This window comes from Myripristis murdjan, chromosome 24, assembly GCF_902150065.1.
Source record: "Myripristis murdjan chromosome 24, fMyrMur1.1, whole genome shotgun sequence".
NCBI lineage: Eukaryota > Metazoa > Chordata > Actinopteri > Holocentriformes > Holocentridae > Myripristis > Myripristis murdjan.
This window is the reverse complement of record NC_044003.1, coordinates 8719487-8737252: the sequence shown is the minus strand read 5'-3', so window position 1 is coordinate 8737252 and position 17766 is coordinate 8719487. Positions and strand designations below refer to the sequence as shown.

At 42.8% G+C, this 17766-nt stretch overlaps 2 protein-coding genes across 2 annotated transcripts in view; both read left to right on the top strand.

The window, feature by feature from the left end:
- The window catches only part of ube2j1 (ubiquitin-conjugating enzyme E2, J1), a 28805-nt gene extending 16394 nt beyond the window's left edge, over positions 1 to 12411 (top strand). Inside the window, exons 5-8 of the mRNA XM_030047390.1 lie at positions 2448 to 2553; positions 8668 to 8797; positions 8953 to 9081; positions 11260 to 12411. Coding sequence (XP_029903250.1) covers positions 2448 to 2553; positions 8668 to 8797; positions 8953 to 9081; positions 11260 to 11556 — 662 coding nt within the window. The 3' untranslated portion in view covers positions 11557 to 12411. The remainder of the gene's footprint in view (positions 1 to 2447; positions 2554 to 8667; positions 8798 to 8952; positions 9082 to 11259) is intronic.
- A 3915-nt stretch (positions 12412 to 16326) lies between these two features.
- LOC115356653 (gamma-aminobutyric acid receptor subunit rho-2-like) overlaps positions 16327 to 17766 on the top strand; it is a 20840-nt gene continuing 19400 nt past the window's right edge. The window contains exon 1 of the mRNA XM_030047871.1: positions 16327 to 16548. Coding sequence (XP_029903731.1) covers positions 16427 to 16548 — 122 coding nt within the window. The 5' untranslated portion in view covers positions 16327 to 16426. The remainder of the gene's footprint in view (positions 16549 to 17766) is intronic.

The following is a 17766-nucleotide window of genomic DNA, read 5'->3' as shown; positions in this document are numbered from 1 at the left end:
TTTGGGGATTATTTACACAGTATGTTTTAATCTTTCCACTTTGAATCAGTCAGTGTTCAAATATGACATCTAAACAACGTTAAGACAAACCAAAATATATTTCAGTTCCAGGATCCCAAGGGTAAAATGGTGGTCCACATCCTAATGGAGGTTAATTTTGGCATCTCTAACATGTAAAAGTTTGAAAATCCCTAGTTTAGCAAACGTAATATCCACTACGACACTTTACTTTACATGCAGCAACTGACACTTGAAATCCAACCAAAAATTTAACTTAAGGAAAAAGTATGAAATTTTGTTGTGGAAAAATATGTAATAAATGTAGCAGTGTAGCCAGTAAAAACAAATAAAATATTATTATTTATTTAACTTAAACTTAATTTCCCCTTGTGGGACAAATAAAGTATGATTGATATTGCTGTAAATTGAATCAGAAATGTTTTATTTTGAAGTATTTTCATTATTATTTCTGGGACAGATTTCACAGTCTTAAAAGTCAAAAATACAAGAGAATGAGTAGGATAATGTCAGGATGGGGTTTTTCAAAACAGGGAAGTGAACCATTAGTAAAGCAAAAACGCCAATATGTATTGGGTGCTGGGGTTGGAGGGCAGTATCATGCCATCAGATACTGATGTCTTTTCTCCAAGGACTCATTTCACTTTTCCATGCACAATCCATCTTATTGCCGAGTATTCCTTTCATATTACTTCCCAGCGTGGGATTTTAATCAGAGCGAACTCAGTGGGAGACGGCGCATCTCCCTCAAAGCATATTTTCTTTTCCTGCCACTTTCCTTCTACGAAAAAAACAAACAAACTTACTAAGTCTGTATTAAGGGTTTGAATCAATAACAGAATTTAATCACAGCCAAGGGTTGTGCTAACCCTGGTTTACCCCTATAGGTCACATGGCTGGCCACGGCGGAGAGATTTGAGCTCCCCTGCCGGGTTTCTTGATGTCTCAAGTACAAGTTGTCTCTCATCCTGTTTGGAATAACTCGCAGGAGACCAGGCGCTGAGATCCAAATGTCACAAGCGAGCCAGCTGTAGTGATTCCAGGGTTACTCTTGCAAGCGTTGCCGGATGGTTTGGTTTGTACGCTACGCCCACATGTTTAATAAAGTGTGTCAAAGTAATTCAAGCATTCCCTCTGATGTCACATATGGGAAGATATATATTTTTCTGGGGATGTAACGGTTGCTCTAGCCCCTTTTCGTCTTTCCTCAAGCTGTTTTTACAGTAGCTGCATTTCTGTCAGCAGTTGCCACCGTTTCCATCTGAAAAGAAGTTTCCTTTTTAAGGTCTTGGCTGGAATACATTTGGCCGTACAAATTCCAGACACATTTACATGATTCTAGTTGGAACTGTACACAAAAAAGAGCTTTCTTCCACTTCGATAAAGCATCATGACTCAAAAGTTGGTAAGCCAGTAGAGACCTTCCCAGACTTACTGCTCAGTAATAAGTGAAATGTGCTTCACCCCTAGTATTAATTGAAAGATGTGCACAGTTATGTAACCAAAGTTCTTTAGGGTCTCATAAATACACTGGTAGAAATGAGAAGCTTTTTTTGCTTTGTAATTTCATTTTACTGGTTATTAAATCTAAATGAAAGTGAGAATTGTCCAATTTAATGGGTTATTATCTAACGCCTCAATGCAAGTTTCATAATTTGGCATAAATTCAGTATCTCCAGTGTTAACAAAGTAGTGGCGCTTTAGAAAATATACGCTACGTGTTTATTTAAATTGATCAGTTTACTGTGAAGTAAACTGTGAAGTAAGTCGTAATTAATTACAAATTCAAATGCAGGTAATATAACACAACTGCTTCTGTTGGCAAATGTGGCTTTCCTACTCGTATTTGACCCAGTTTGGGAGATTTCATAGGAGTTGTAAATCATTCCGGTAGACTTCAATTAGGGAAATAACAAAATATGCCGACTGAAGACAGGTGATGATGGTGATAAATTATAGCTTCTACACAAAATGTTTTTACAACTGTTAATTAAGAGAGAATCCAACGTGGACTGTCCTCAGAGTTTGTCTACCCTGCGGAGACAGCGACACATAATGGGGATCCAGATGTTTCATTTAGTGGAGATTGGATAGAGGAGACCAGACGAAACACAGCCAGTCATAACATCGACACAAACAAGCCCATGACCCCGACCATATTGTAAAACGTGTCCCGTGCCAGCTGGGGAGACGCATGGTGGGTGTCTTCACAGAGGCCGGGGGTAAATCCGGGCTTACGCGCAGAAAACAAAGCATTACTCCCGCTTACGTAACGCGGGTGCTGAACTTGACAGAATGCGCTGTCTGTTGTGTGATTTAAACTTCTCCGCTTTATCCAGCATTGTCAAACAGGTTCTGCTTTTTTTTTTTCCCCCTTCCTATTCTCATCTCGTTTTTGTTTTGTCTCCCCTTGTCTGTTTCTCTTTCAGTTCGAACTGCCTTAATAGCTATAATCGGATTCATGCCAACCAAGGGAGAGGGTGCAATAGGATCTCTTGATTATACCCCCGAGGAGAGGAGAGCCCTTGCCAAAAAGTAAGATTTGCTCGATAAAAAAAACCTTTTGCAGTGTTTACCCTGTGCAGAGCATGTGTTGTGCATACAGTGGATTGGATGGTGAATGATGATAAAGTGAGTGTGGGACACAGTGCACAACAAACCTTAGCTTATGGGTTATATGCACATCGTAACTGTAAACACTAGAGCTCAGACTCAATTGACCGAAAACCAATAAATTATATATATTTTTTTTATAATCAATTGTTTTAATCATTTATCAAGTGAAAATACCAAATATTTGTTGGTTACGGTGTTGCAAATGATAAGAATTACTTGTGTTTCTCAGGTTCATGTCATTACAAAATGCAAACAAACAACTTCTGCGCACTTGAAAAATACAATTCTTGTATTTTTTTTTTTTATATCATTGTGCCAATTTTATTGCAGGTCTTTGTCTGAAATGTCACAGTCCTTACCTCTGCCAGTGGAGTTGGACTGGAGTTATTTTTTCGCCCCATTCCCTCTGTTTGTTAGCAGAATATCTCAAAGCATAATGAATGGATTTGCACAAACCTTTGTGGAAATGTTAGTCATGGGCCAAGAAAGAGCTGATTAAAGGAAGATTTGATCATAAAACACCTTAAAACACTGTTTTAAACACAAATATGCCCATTGTACCTTGCAATTGTGGTGTCGTTTTCTTGTTTTCTTGTTCAGTTTCCTTACACCATAAGTGAATGTGCCAGAATTATGATGGCATAATTTTGAAGAAGTAGTTTAAACTTCCTGTAACTTTTCATGCTGATTGTTCATTAACCACAGACACATAACCGTTTAATGTTTGAATTTGTAAAATACAGTCATTACCTTAAATTAAAAGCATATAAAGTAAGAATTGACCACACTCCTTAGAGCACCATCTTTCTAGCTTTGTGAATAAAATCGTGAAGTTTTGCAAGTTAAAGCAGTGTGCGGAAAAACCTGCTTTCTAATTGTCATCACAAAATTTTTACAAATTTTAAGGAAGCGATTTCGACGTTACTTTGGACTCTGGGAATTTGTGATAGGTATTTGTCACAAGTTTTAACATTTTGTGGATGAAATAATTTGTTGAAATCAAAAAAAAAAATCAACAGATGAATTAACACTGAATATATTTGCTAGTTGCGGCCCTATCAGTGCCAGCGTTACATGCATTGGTTAGCTAGTTGTCTCTTAAACAGCAAAATTCAAGGATCTCATGATGCTCGTACAAGCTTGTGAAGTAATTAGCACCTGGGCCACAGCAGACGTGCCATCTACAAATAGCTGCTGCGTCACAAAGGGAAAGGAGGGTGCCAGAGCCGGTCCTTCATTTGCAATATAACAAATTAATTATCACCAAAAACTCAGTGGTTGGCTAGAGCATGTGTGGGCATGTCGCACTTTATTTCACACTGTGTTTCTCTTGGAGAAAATGGTATAAAGTAAGCCAGGAGAGGAGAGAGAGAGGATCCCGCCTCGTTGCTGTTTTATTAGCAGATGAGGCAGGGGTCTTGATCAGTCGACTGTTTCATTAACACATGGAGATGAGATAGACATGAACATGCACTCTGCTATAAATACATGGTTGCTTATCTCACTGATGGAAAGCCTTTTTTCTCGCCCAGGCTCGGGCTGAGGCAGCACTTTGCATGGGTTGTCATCTCCTGTTTTTACGACCCGAGTTGATTGTGAGAGCTGTCAGTCACCGAGGAACCCCAGCAGACGAGGAAAGACTCCCATCTAATATTTTCAAAGTTTAGAGTTTTTTTTTACCGGTGAGAAAAGTGCCAAAGAAGCTGTCCAGCTTGAGATCTGACAAGCCAAACACAGGGTCCCTATGCAGATCTGCAAACTGGAGAAGTGTTGTTCAGTCCTGACAGACATGACAGCTCATTTCAGTAGCTGAAAACCTATTGCAGTATTTGTTGTTGTTAAAAAAAATAATCTCTAGGTAAAAAGTGCACTGGCCTCATTGACAGACTTATTGCCTACCCTTTATCAGTATAAATTGTGGTTAGGACTTTCAAATAGTCAAGATAAGGACTGACTTTCAAAATGACATTTGTAGAAACAAAGTTAAAGACTTAGTCTTATCTTATCATCTTATTACTTATTTCATTTGTTTTAGGGGCATTTTGTTCCTTTTCTGGGAAAATATTGTTAAAATATGAAATAGCATATTTGCATTACATTTTGGCAAGTAAGATTTTTTTTACCACTAAAATTTGTTTTAAATTTAGCTGCAGTATAACATGGCTCAAACTTTGCTAGAAACACGTCAGACTTTAATAGTGGAGGAGTTGCTCTCTGTCCCCAACTGATTCATTTTGCACCTCTCGGTTGAATATTGGGTTTTTTACAGTATGAGCCGTTTTATTTTTTTGCTTACCCAGTGGTCTGTATGGGGTCTTAATTTTCTTCTCCTGCCGGCTGCATGGTGCCAGTGTTTTCTGCTGCTGTGGGCTGTGTGCCTCCTTGTTTCCTAATAAAAAAAACGCTCCTTTGTTCTCACCCAGAACACACTGGAGAGAATCATCTGGTCATAGGCTCAAGTGAATCGCCTACAGTTGCCCATGGGGATAGCATTCGCATCCAAGCATGAAAATTTGACAACTCAACAAAAGATAATGTGGTTAAAACAGGGTGACATGCAAAAAAAAAAAAAAAAAAAAAAAGCATTCCTAGATGTGAGAAGCATTTTGTGCCTCTTCATTTTGGATTTCATCGCAATTTAATGAACTTGAAAGGGCATTTCTGCCTTGAGCCATTACATTCTGGTCCAAGCATGAATCCTGTGCCCAGTGTCCAAGCTTTTGGTAATTTGTAATGCTGGGTATGCTTTGTGTTTTGCAGCATCCTAGTGTTAAAGCTTTTCAGCTATAGGACATTGAATTAGAAATTAAATTGTTCCACTTAAATAAAACAGCACTTCCACTCAAACGGTACATCTCATGTCATGATTGGCTTAAACAACTTAAAAAAAAAAAACATGCTGCTTATTCCTTTTGAAAGCTTAGCTAATGAAGTGACATTGACAAAGTGTACTTGCTGTAAGTCGCTTTGGACAAAAGCAGCTGCCAGATGACAGTGTAAGGTAATATGGTTTCTATTAGTAAATCAAATGATGAATAGATTCTCTGACATACTGTGACCACTTAGGGTTTTACAAACTGCGTATCTGGAGTCGTGGAATTTCATTTCGAGTTCAAACGTGCTTATGTCTAAAACGGTTGTAACAGTCCGTCATGTGCGCAGCCGTCAGCCAACCACGGCGCATTTCTGCGTGCGGCACGCTTTTGAAGACACAGATTGGCTGTGTAAGCCATCGTAGCCCAGTGACTTGCTGTCTGGAGGCTTAGCAGCGACATCAGTCATGCATCACAGCGTGCATGGTGCCTGATAAGCCCAGCCTGTGCCCCATCTCCATTCAACTTTGCCGGAGTGGAAGCCAACTGCCATACTGTCACCATAGAGGAAGACATTTAGATCGCTTAATACCCCCTAATGTATCCAAATCTATACATGCCTCCTTCAGCCTCGGGAGCTCCACGGTGATGATCTGGTATTCCTCAGTGCGTGATTCATCCCGTGTCAGTGCAGCTTTAACATCAATCCATTAGTAGCTGCAAGGAGCGATTTGGTTTTCTTTGACAAATCCACAGGCATTTGTTAAAATTTTCTGTTTTTTTTTTTTTTTTCCAATCACTGTGCCAGGCGATGTGAAGAGGGTGACAATGGGAAGGGCAATGTGAAGAGGCTGACAGATTGGGACTGAGGCCTGATGAGAACAGACATGCAGAACTAAAAAGCACATGATGGTCCGGGCAGTTAGCTGGCATGTGAATGTGCCACAGGTGGTGAAGGCAAAGCAAACCTGTCATCTGACAGAGAGGCAGCCAACTAAGTACAAATGGACAGGCAATGCCATATACACACACAGACACACACACACACACACACACTCAGAAACAGACACACACACTCAGACCCAGATGCACACAGCGCTTGAAGCTTAGTGCCAGTTTGTTTACAGGGTTCACTCGCAGGTCTGGAAAGTCTAGTTACATATTGGAGAGAAATTTGAAACTTTAACTTCAGAAAGTCAGCGTCTGATTGACACCCACCAGGCGCCAAGTGCAGATAAAATTTGTCTTGGCAAATCAATAAGGGTCACCCACTGCGCTGGCAGCTAACCCAGCGGGACATTAGCATTTGAATGCCTCAGTTATATACAGTGTTTGGTCCTTGCCTGTGTTCAAACTTTGTCCCTGCTGACCAGCGTCCACTCTGTCTGACCGTGAGCAAAGCAAAGCTCTGGCTTTGTTTGGACGCCTGTTACTCTGGCTCTACACAAAGCAACAGCATCAAAATATCCTATAGTAATAAACTGTTACTTTGGGTGCATTTTTTTTTTTTTTTTTTTTTTTTTTTTTGGCTGTTAAAGGAAACAAAATGAACTTGGATGACACCTGTATGGGATCCAGACGGATAGGGTTGATACAAGAAATCAAGAAATCCCACACTCTGTTTACATGCAGTAAATAGAAATAAATTCATAAATAGACACTTATTGCGATCTTTAAGTTCAGCAGCGTTTCTCAGGCAAGAATGACAGAATAAACACACTGGGGTCAAAAGATATGGACCAGTTATAGGTGATTATTATAAAACAAACACACCCGAAAGTCATTCTCCATCAAGTTCGTGTAACCCTCAAGGTATACCTTACAAGAACATGGTGTGTAATGGCTTATAAGGTCAGTTTAACAGTGGTAATCACAATACATTAAAATTTAGAAATATAAGTACAAAACATAGCAGTGAATAATAGAGTACAGTCTAATAAGCCCCAGTCAACATCTCACAAATTGCCAGAGCAAGAGCAAACAATCTCTTCTGAATAAATATTAAGTCACATCAACTGAAATCAAAGAAAAAAAATCTATGAAAATGTTTATTAATTGTGTCTTTTTTTTGTTGGTGTGGCAGCCTCTGGAATCGGGCACTAAGCGTAATTTCTTTGTGTTGTGAAGTGTAATAATCTTCAGTCATACAATGCAGTGGCACAGATGCTGTCAGCAGACAAAATGCTGGACCGTGACCAAAAGCTGAAAATCCAGCCAAGAAATTAAGATCCAAGCAACTGTGTGAATTAGAAGTTCAGAACGTGACTCCGCCGCTGCTGCTGCCTCAACAAGTTAGCTGCTGTCCACAGGGCTGGGCGACACAATGGACAAAATAAAATATCATATCTCTCGCCAGGTACCTTGATATCGATGTTGTGATGATATTGTAGGGATGACTGCTGGTGCTTTCATTAAGATATTTACACAAAAGAGATTTTTGATATGCCGTCATCAGTAATGTGGATGATGTACGATGACAAGTTCAGAAACAGACAACACTCACACCACTTAACATCCCAGACAATATCTGGTCTCATATCACAATATTGATATAATATCAATATACCACCCAGCCCTCTTAGACCTCATGCACAAAGCTGATGTTACCTATTCATACTGTGGGAATGATTCTGGTACTTTATATGTCAGTAACAGACAGTTTTGTATACATAACATGCATTGTTATTGTGGGCACATCTGGTCATGGGTCATCTGGCAATCTGAGGATTCCTGGTTCAATTCCCAGCTGAAGTGTTGTTGAGCAAGACACCCCAACCACTCCTGATGGGCAGCTTGGCACCTTGCATGGCAGCCTCTGCCGTCAGTGTGTGAATGTGTGTGTGTGTGTGAATGGGTGAATGGGTGAATGTGAGGCAAACATCGTAAAGTGCTAAAGAAATGCAGTTTAGAGAATGCACTTGGCTCCTTTTCGAACATAAAAACAGGAGACGGTTTCACACCAAACTGTTTACTAACTCAAAAACCACAGGCCTATGTCATCAAATCACACCAGGATAAGAATAAGAATGACAGTTTCAGCTAAATGCACCAAAACGTTGCTGAGATCAGACAGATTTCAAATATGTTGCTCAAACACATGAGTCTTTGTTCACTTTCAGCACAGAGGTCTGATCATTTTTTTCATGAAAAAGTGATGGAAGCAGCAAGTGTGTGAGCTGTTTTTGCTCCTTCATCAGTGTCGCTGCTTGTGTTCTCGCAGGTCTCAGGACTTCTGCTGCGAGGCATGCGGCTGCTCCATGCGCTCAGCCCTCCTGGCTCTGTCCCCGAACAGCAACCCCACCCCCGAAGACCACAAGGCCAAAGAACTAGCCCAGCAGATCAACTTCAAGGTACAAACACTCGTCACGGCCGATTCCCTGCGTGGTCAGTGATTTAACCCTGAGAGCTACCGAGCTGCTGACAGCGCAGTTACATAACGCAGCATGAAGACAGTATTTATTTGCTCAGTGTGGTGAGATGACAGCGGCTTCTTGTGTCAATGCAGGCGGAGTCCAGCTCGTCCAGACAGGCCAGTGAGAGCGGCGGGGCGGAGAGCGAGCCGTCCACGCTCAGCCAGGGAGAGAGCTCCACCTCCGGGAGCCAAGAGGACGCCGACGGCCTGCAGGCTGAGCAGGTCTGTAGGACACCGGCACACGGGCTCTGCACATAACTGTGTCACACACCCGCCTGCAGCTCATCCACCACCTACTTACAGGAGATATCTACTCTCACACACTGTTGCAGAGCATTAGTTTGTGGTGTTCAGTGCACTCCAGGAGGTTTTTTTGGGGGGGGTGAAGTGTTGTAATTTCCTCCTTTTTTCCCTTAGATTAGCCACTTTGTCTCAGCCTGCCTCTTCTCCAGTCGGTGCGATTTCCTACATTTCATATAAATGCCTTTCAGAAAGCCCCCAACAAGTGTGAGCGTGTTGTTTTCCACTGTGGGTTACGCATGTAAGTGGGAAGAGCAGCAGTGACAGCGCAGCACGAACAGCACAAGGCTCGTCCCGAACTCAGAACAACACAAATCGTTGCCGCAGTGCACACTGTGGAGAAGCTGGTGTTTGCCTCTTCTGTGTTTGACGGATCTCTCCCTGTTTGTTTGTTCCACGTCAGGACAGAACAGCGAGCCTAGAAAGGAGCCGGCGCTCTTTGATTTTGAAGAACTGACACCCAAACTCGATATTTAATGTTGACGTTTCAGCTCGCGGAAAAATCTTCTGCTACCAAAACCGTAGCTGCGGTGAAAATATCTCAACATTGACATCGCATTGAACACATCCCGCCAGTTAAATCTCTGATAAAATAAAGAAAACAAACAACACCACCAAGCCATAACATGGGCCCAGGAATGCAATTTACATCACTTGTAATATATATGTTTTTTTTATTTTGGTGTATTTTTTCTCTCAATGAGCTATCTCTGTCACCGACTTTAGATGTTTATTCGTGTTAAGGATTATTTATGTTTATATGCTTTATACAGGAGAGTTAATTCCTCTGCCTGATTGGAGTGTCTTCACATAATTCAAAAACTGACACATCTGAGGCATTTTAAGGTCTGTTTTTCAATCCACTTAAGCCCCCCCCTCTCCATTATCAGAGGTATTTGACTGAGCGGTGGGTGTCCCCGAGCTCCACAATGCAGAATCAAAAGGATTATATGGTGCCGTCATTATCCAGTCAATTATACGTCTTTCATAGTGCTCTCTTTAATTGGTGGCGTGCTTCATCACCTGCCGACATCCCGCCGTGTGCGCTGAAATCATTTGCGATGCGCACGGAGGGAAGTCATCCCGCGCGCAGCCAGACTGTGCAGCCAGCGCCACGCCAGCCCTATTGGTCGCACCGAGTTAGCGTGTGAAATCGTGCAGCCAGACATCAGCACTCTCTCTAAAGATCGCAGCGGATGTGTTATCATAGCCAGACGCCTGTGTTTCCACGGGTTATTTTCACCGGTTTAGATGATAGAGGCGAGGGCTGTTGCCTAAGAGGATTGATTTTTGGCGCCAGCTGCTACCCACAGAGGCAAAAGCTACCGCCTCCTAAGGAGCAGGGAGGAGGGTCAACTTAGATTAGGGTTTAGTTCTTCTGAATTCGGATAAACCGAGGAGGGTAACGGCAAAAATAGGACTCGCCATCTGCCGTCGAAGTTGCAAGGAAGTGATTTAAAACCGGTCCCGGGCGAGACGGGACGGGACATCCCACTTTGTCCCACCTGGCCCCTGCCTGGCTGCACCCAGGGCTGCGGGGCATCTGCTTATTGTTGGCTCCTTCCTGCTCTGTCCCAGCTTCTCCTGGCTCCACAGGCCTCCCTCCAGCCATCCTCTAATTGGGTGAAGTGTGTGCTTTCTTTGTAAAAAAAAAAAAAAAAAAAAAAAAAAAAAAACCTGAATCCAACAGTGTTGCCCCGTGGTTAGTCATCCCCTGGAAAGCTTCCTGTCCTCCTGAGAGGGCTAATTTCGTCTGGATTGGCTACTGTAAATGAACAGAATCATCAAAACTTCATTTCTTATCCTAAACTAACTTTAACCAGAACTTCATACCGGATCCAGCTGAATAGTTTAATATGCTGATCTCAGAGGCTCATGAATTACAGATAATTGTTGCTGTGAACTACCGTAAAGGCAAAAAAAAAAAGAAAGAAAAGAAGCGGCTCTCTGATGGCGGGCAAACAGATGGGCGATTTGAAAAGTTGCTCACAGCCTTCATGTGTGTTTGCAAGTGTAACTGCAGTTATTTGTGTGTTATTTGTGTCGTATCTGGACGTGCCTCAGCTCGGGCCTCTGTTTCTGTCTTGTCCTCCTCTGCAGGCCGAGGCGTCTCCAGCTGCCGCAGCAGACGAGGCTCGTCCTGCCCCGGCCCCGGGCAGCAGCCGCTCCCTCAGCCCGCGGCAGCGTCGCGCCCAGCAGCGCCAGAGAGACGGCAGAGAGCCCGCCAGCAGGCCCACCTTCCCCGCCTTCGCCGCCGCCGCCGCCGCCCACCAGCCGCGGGACGGCAGCCACGCCGGTTCAACGGTGCTCATCGTGGTGCTCACCCTGGCCTTGGCGGCGCTCATTTTCCGTAGGATCTACCTGGCTCACGAGTACAAGTTTGACTATGAGCTGTGACGACAGCCGCCGCACCCTTCGCCCCGACCTCTCCGACACGGCACGCCCCCCCCCCGCCCCCCGCGCGCGCGTGCGCCAGGCCCCGGGTCAAACGCCGCTCCTCCCGCCACCTGCTGCCCCCGACTGGACTACGAACAGCCTCGTTTTTACCCACAGCCTGGCACTCTGAGTGAGGCAGTAGCTGACATTTTGACATTCTCCCCCTCCCCCCGCTTGTGTACAGACAGTTCAGTTTACAACGAGGGGTAACGTTCATTCCTGTGGAGGAGGCGGGCGACTCACCACAACACCCCGGGGGCGTCTTTTAATCGATGTGAATTTGCTCTCTAGAGTGTAATGCATTTTTAAGAACGGGAAGCTCTGTTGTGTTTGTTATCGGCTCAACAACCACATCCACTATGTTTCCTTTTCCTTTTAATTTTAGAGGGTTTTTTTTAGACTGTTGTCTGTCCTAGGGCTGCCGCTTGCTCTCGTTATTTAATTAAAACTGTAATATCACATTTAAAACACACGGAGGTTTGGTCTCAGAGTTAATTATTTAATTGTGGAAGCGTCCGCACGTACTGTAAGCGCAGACCACGTGCCGTTGCGACTTCTTCCTCCCGCGCTCCGCCTTGCTGATGCGTCTGGTCAGCCGCCTTCACACAGTCAGGGGTTACAGTATAAATACTCACACCAATCCTCTGAAGGGAATAAGCCTGCTTGACTGATTCAGTGCTGCTAAATATGCTTACTGAAGTACAACAAGGGCAATGTTCTTTGAACTGTTATCGACACAGCGGCGCGTAATAGTGTGACGATATAAGGGATTATTTGCACTAGTAAAAAAATTAATGTGGCGTTTCGCATCTCTCTCTCTCTCTCTCGCTCTCTCTCTCGCTCTCTCTCCAGCCGGATATTTCTTTTGTGGTGTTAAAAACAGCAGATTCAGCCAGTCAGTCCAGCTGCCCACAACACAAAGTATGACTCATTTTGATTCACAGTCTGATTCTGCTTTTATTTTACACCCAGAAGCAAGGATGTTTTTTTTTGGGTTTTTTTCTGTTTTTTGTTTTTCTGCAGGAAATCATTTTTCTGTGGACACACCACTCTCATTCATTTACACTTTTCCTCTCTCCCTGTGTTCTGCTGTGTTCTGCGCATTCATCTCTTGTTTGGTTTCATTCCCTGAAGCTGGATTCAAAAAGTCACGTGTTATTTTTTTTTTTTTCTATCAGTGTAAACAGACCCAAACACTGTCCAACATTTACCCCTTTTTTTTTTTTTTATACTTGGAGTGGGGTTTATCATTCTCATGAGACTCTGCCCGACAGTAACTGGGAAGCAATTTAAATTTGTTTTTTTTGCACATGGCAGCCAGCAGCTCTTCCCCCAGTTAGACATTCACATCAACTTGGCAGCGTGCAAACAGCCTAGGGGGTAGTCATAGTACTCTACCTGCTGAGGGGAACAAATACGCCTGCGACGGACCCATATTTGGTGTTTTTCCCACATTTGAGCCATGTCTAATATCCGTATGTGTCCATGCTTCACTTGAGGGCAGGAGAGATCCTGTTAACATCCGTATCCTCTGAAGATCTTCATAATGTCTGCCTCCTCGGTTATTGTGCCCAAGGTCTGTGTAATGGGACATAAACAGAATAAATCACTTGAATTAAATAAAAAACACTTTGCCGTGTATCGTGTTTTGGAGCCCACTGGTTTGAGATGGATTCAGATAACTGGACTCTGGGTAAATCCACTCATTTTATGGAAAAAAACAACAACAAAAAAAACAAAAAACCTTTGTGCTGAAAATTTGTTTTTTCCAGATATTGATGAGTTAATGAACTGCATCATCCCACCATGGCTGACATTTGTCATTGTGAAGGATAATTGTCATCTATAGAGTGATACAGCTGAATTAAAGGACCATAGCAGTGATTTTTACATATTTATCTGAAAACATTACAAATATATAAACTTCACATTTCGCAGTCGGACCTCAGAATTCCAAAATCATTTTTCATCCCTTTTCTCCAGCCGTTGGTTTACATTCGTTCCACTACGACATGAAAATGAAACTTCAGAGACTTCAAACTTTCTTCACACCAGTTTTCCCATCACCGTAATAAAGTCCTCCACATCAGTTTCCCTAAAAAGCAGCACCACTGTTGTCTTTTGATGACTTGAAATTGGGCCAGAGTGAAACGATCCCACCGCCACAGAAAATAGTCCCCGGGGAAACGTTTGAGTTACACAGCCAATTATCAACGAGTGGATTATGAATACTGTTGTTTCAAACACATCTAAAATTTGCATGATTTGGAAAATGGTTTGTTGCAATGTAAAAAGTGATTAAATTGTTGTAAAAGGGCCAAACATTCAAAGTTTCTGGTATGGTCGTGTCAGAGGCGAGGTGTCTATACATAAAAATCTTGAGCTCATTTCAAGAAATTAAGGTCTGAATTTGAGTAGGAAGCCTCGAATACAGTTCACTAGTGGCTTTGGTGTCAGATTTCTCTTTAGGCAGCCATGTCTGACTGTGCCGGACCTTGATCCTGAAAAATCCCCTGGTTTTGTACCCTAAAGTCACTAAGACAAAACAAAAAATATATAGCTTATTCTGTCTCATTTCCTGATTTTCAGAGGTTGGGTAACTGTACAGTGAGATGAATGGAGTTCAAATTAGTGAGGAAAAGAGAGGCGGGGAAACCATTGGCTGTCACTTTTTTCCTTGTGGGTGTTCTTCATGCAATGTCAGCCTTTCTTTCAAATCATCCTACTGGACTCAGTAGCCTAGAGAACGATGATTTGGACTGGATAACATCTCTTAATCTGTAGAGATAAAAAAGAAAAAAATGCTGTTTTGTGTCGGGTGAACTGAAATGGCATTTTTTTTTTTTGGTGGAGAAAAGTAGGACCCAAAGCCTAATGGTAATGGTTCCTCGACTCCATCTCCAAACAACTTTCAACAACTGGGTCAAAGCGCACTCTGCCTCCGAAACGCAGGATTCATATGAGAAGTGCAGACTGGGCACAGATAAAAGGAAAAACGGCCAGAAATCTAATAGCTGGCAATATCCGAAAAGACATCAGGGGAGCGTTCAGGAGCGATGTTCCCTCTAAACTACCTGCAGTCTTGTAGGGCTAATTTTGTGCTCTGTGTCTTCATAATTTATAATTTCTTCTCTTCAGTCTCGACTATGTTGTTTTCTATGTAACACTTTCTCCACATCCAAACACTTTATTTGCCCCACTCTGTGTGTGTGTGTGTTTCTTGAGTGTGACTGTCTTCCTCCCAGGTGTCCCCTCTCCATCCCTTTCATCCCTCCCCGTCATCCTCCTCGTCCTCTTCATCCCCCTCGCCTCGGCTGTTGCGGCGGCTCTGTGGCTGTCAGGCCCCCCAGCTGCTTTTCTTGCCCTTATTTTGTCTGCCAGTGTGTTTTCTTTTGCATGATTTCTTTTTTTTTTTTTTTTTTTTTTTTGTAATTTGCTCACTGGCTTGGCACCTTTTGCGCACCTATTTGGCCACGAAGGTGATCTCCTCCCTCTGTGGTCTCAAGATTTCTTTCATTTTTCATTCCAGTTCCACCTCTGGGTTTTTTTGGGGGAGAAAGTTTCTCTTTTTCTCGGCTGCTTTGAGGATTAAGTCAGGGGGATGTCGTGCTGTTTTGTTTGGAAAGCCCTTTGAGAATGTGAACAGTGATACTGGGCTTTAAATAAATTAACTTGCCAGCTATCAGTCACTGCAAAAATTTCTCCCCAGATTTTTAATGAATAAAAAAAAGTCTTCTTGGCAATTAAAACTGGATGCACTGCAAAAAAACGCCCACCTCCAGTCTCCAGCCAAGTCCACCCGGCCTTCAAAACCTTATCTGTTTTTAAAATGAAGGATTTCACAGATTGAGAGACACTTCTACTTGTTTACCGGGGTGTTTCACTTCTTTCACCATTTCTCCCCCCTCCAGAACCAAGCCTCATTATCCGTATAGCCGAGCCAGAACATCGCACATCACTCTTCTGCTGCATAAATGACAACCGATCAAAGATAATTCTGCAAAACAAGTTTATTTTTTCTTTCTTTTTTTCTTTTTTCTTTTTTTTTTTTTTTTTTTTGCTTTTGCTTTGGAAACCGAGCAAATTTGCTTGTCTGGATATTTTTGCAGTGTGCAGGGGCTTTGCTGTACTTAAGGGGTTTGAGTGAACTGAAGCCCTCAGGCAAGACAGATGTGAACAAGTATTACGTCAGTTAAGGATGCCCTTGCCCTGCGCTGTAAAAAAAAAAAAAAAAAAAAAAAAACATCTTCAACACGCCATGCAGCTGGAATTGGGTCTGATTTGTAAATAAATAAATAAATAAATAAATATCTGACAGTTGCATAAAATAATTTCACTTTTTTCATTGCAACCAGCTTGTTGCAACCAGAATCTTTTTTTAGTCCAATGATCCAATGGAGTTTATTTTGAAGGTGATATTATCATCTTGATACTTGTGGAAGCTGCCTTATCTGACATTAACAGGTTAAATTATCTCCCCCATTGTTAGTTTAATTTATTTATCTATTTATGTTTAGGAATAACAATGCTTTACTGCTGAATGTGGCACCAAGTGTTAGGATGGCCAATTTTTTTGCAGTGTGCTGGATGTGGTCCTGATGCTGCGCTCCACAGCCAGGGAGAAAAAAAAAAAAAAAAAAAAGCCCGTTGGAGCCTGAAGACCAATCAGAGCGCTTATCAGAGTTATCATCCCGTTCCTCCGCAAGCATCCGGCGCACTTGTTCGCCACATGCCGCGATTATCACACCTCCTCCGCCTCCGACAAGAAGATGGTACGGACTGAAGGGGTTACAGCTCGACTCGCTGCGGGACTTTTAAGTGCGCGCCCATAATGCCATATTACACCAGGTTGTTATTTTTACTTTTTTGTTTGATCCTCATCGTGGAGTGCCGGAAACACAAAAGCAGGAAAAAGCGTTGGTCCACACCGGCGGATGCGCACAAGCCAGGCTCGTAAGTGTGGCAACCCTGTTTTTCCCCATTTCCTTTGATTCTTATCTTTGCCAAGTGATGCTGGAGGTGATTGGAAAAAAAAAAAGCTGGGTGAGATGTGACCTCCAACTGGGTGATCATCACCATCATAAATAGGAAAGAAAGAAAGAAACTGATTACTTTATTTCCCCCCCTCATCTTTTTGATAACTTTAGTGGATTTGGCGCTACTTATGACGCTGTTTAAGATGAATTTACCTCATTAATATTCATGTAAGCCTAAAAAAAAGACAGGTCAGAGTATTCCGTAAATAGAGGTGAGGGCACTGTGGGTTGGATTCGGTGGGTTTCCCCTCAATCTCATCTAGAGATAAACCTCCAAAAGGGTCGCCTGACATCACTGTCGTGTGCTCCTGCTGAGGCTAAATGTGACACCCCCCGCAGGGAGATCACAGATTCCCTATGGATTTCCGCTCTTAAACATCATTCATTAAGGTCTCGGTTACAGATGTAAGCAGTCACGCTCCTATTTTGGGGTAAATCCTTCCGAGCCAAACCGTGCGTAAAAGTGCCGAGCCAGAGCGCACGATGCTCGCCAACGACCGCACGCAAACTCTTCATTTATTTATTTACTTATTTATTTATTTCATCGTTTACAGCAGCAAGGAAAATAGATGCAAAATCCCTCCCTAGAGGATTTCAGAGCATCATGGAGATATCTTGCATGATCACTCGGGTTAATACAGATTAACCATTAAGAGCGGGTGAGGCAGGAGCGTGACTCCAAAGACAGACAGAGAGAGAGAGAAGCTACAAGGTGGATGGATTTCAGGAAACGTCTAAATTGGAGAGGACATTGTGCTACTGCATGGGGCTTTTCTTTGGATGTGCACAATTTCCCCGTTGTAAGATCCCCATCCTTCGCAGGCAGACAGTATTACACACAGAGCATCTCCTCAGCGGCTGCCTCAGCATGACACTGGTATGAAATCACAACAGCGCGGCTCGTAATTCCATCTGTCTTTAAAAATGCACACTTTTGCTTCATTTCCAAGAAGATTAAACCACAGCTAATTATAACACAATTCAAAGAAGAACAAAGGATTTAACTGCCTTCATCTAATCCCCCCGCCCTCCCGTCCCTTCCTCCTCCCCGTCCCCCCCACCCTCCAACACAAAGTCAAATGGCTGCATGACTCAAATAAAAGAAAAGACGTTTAAAAAAAAAAAAAAGATGTCT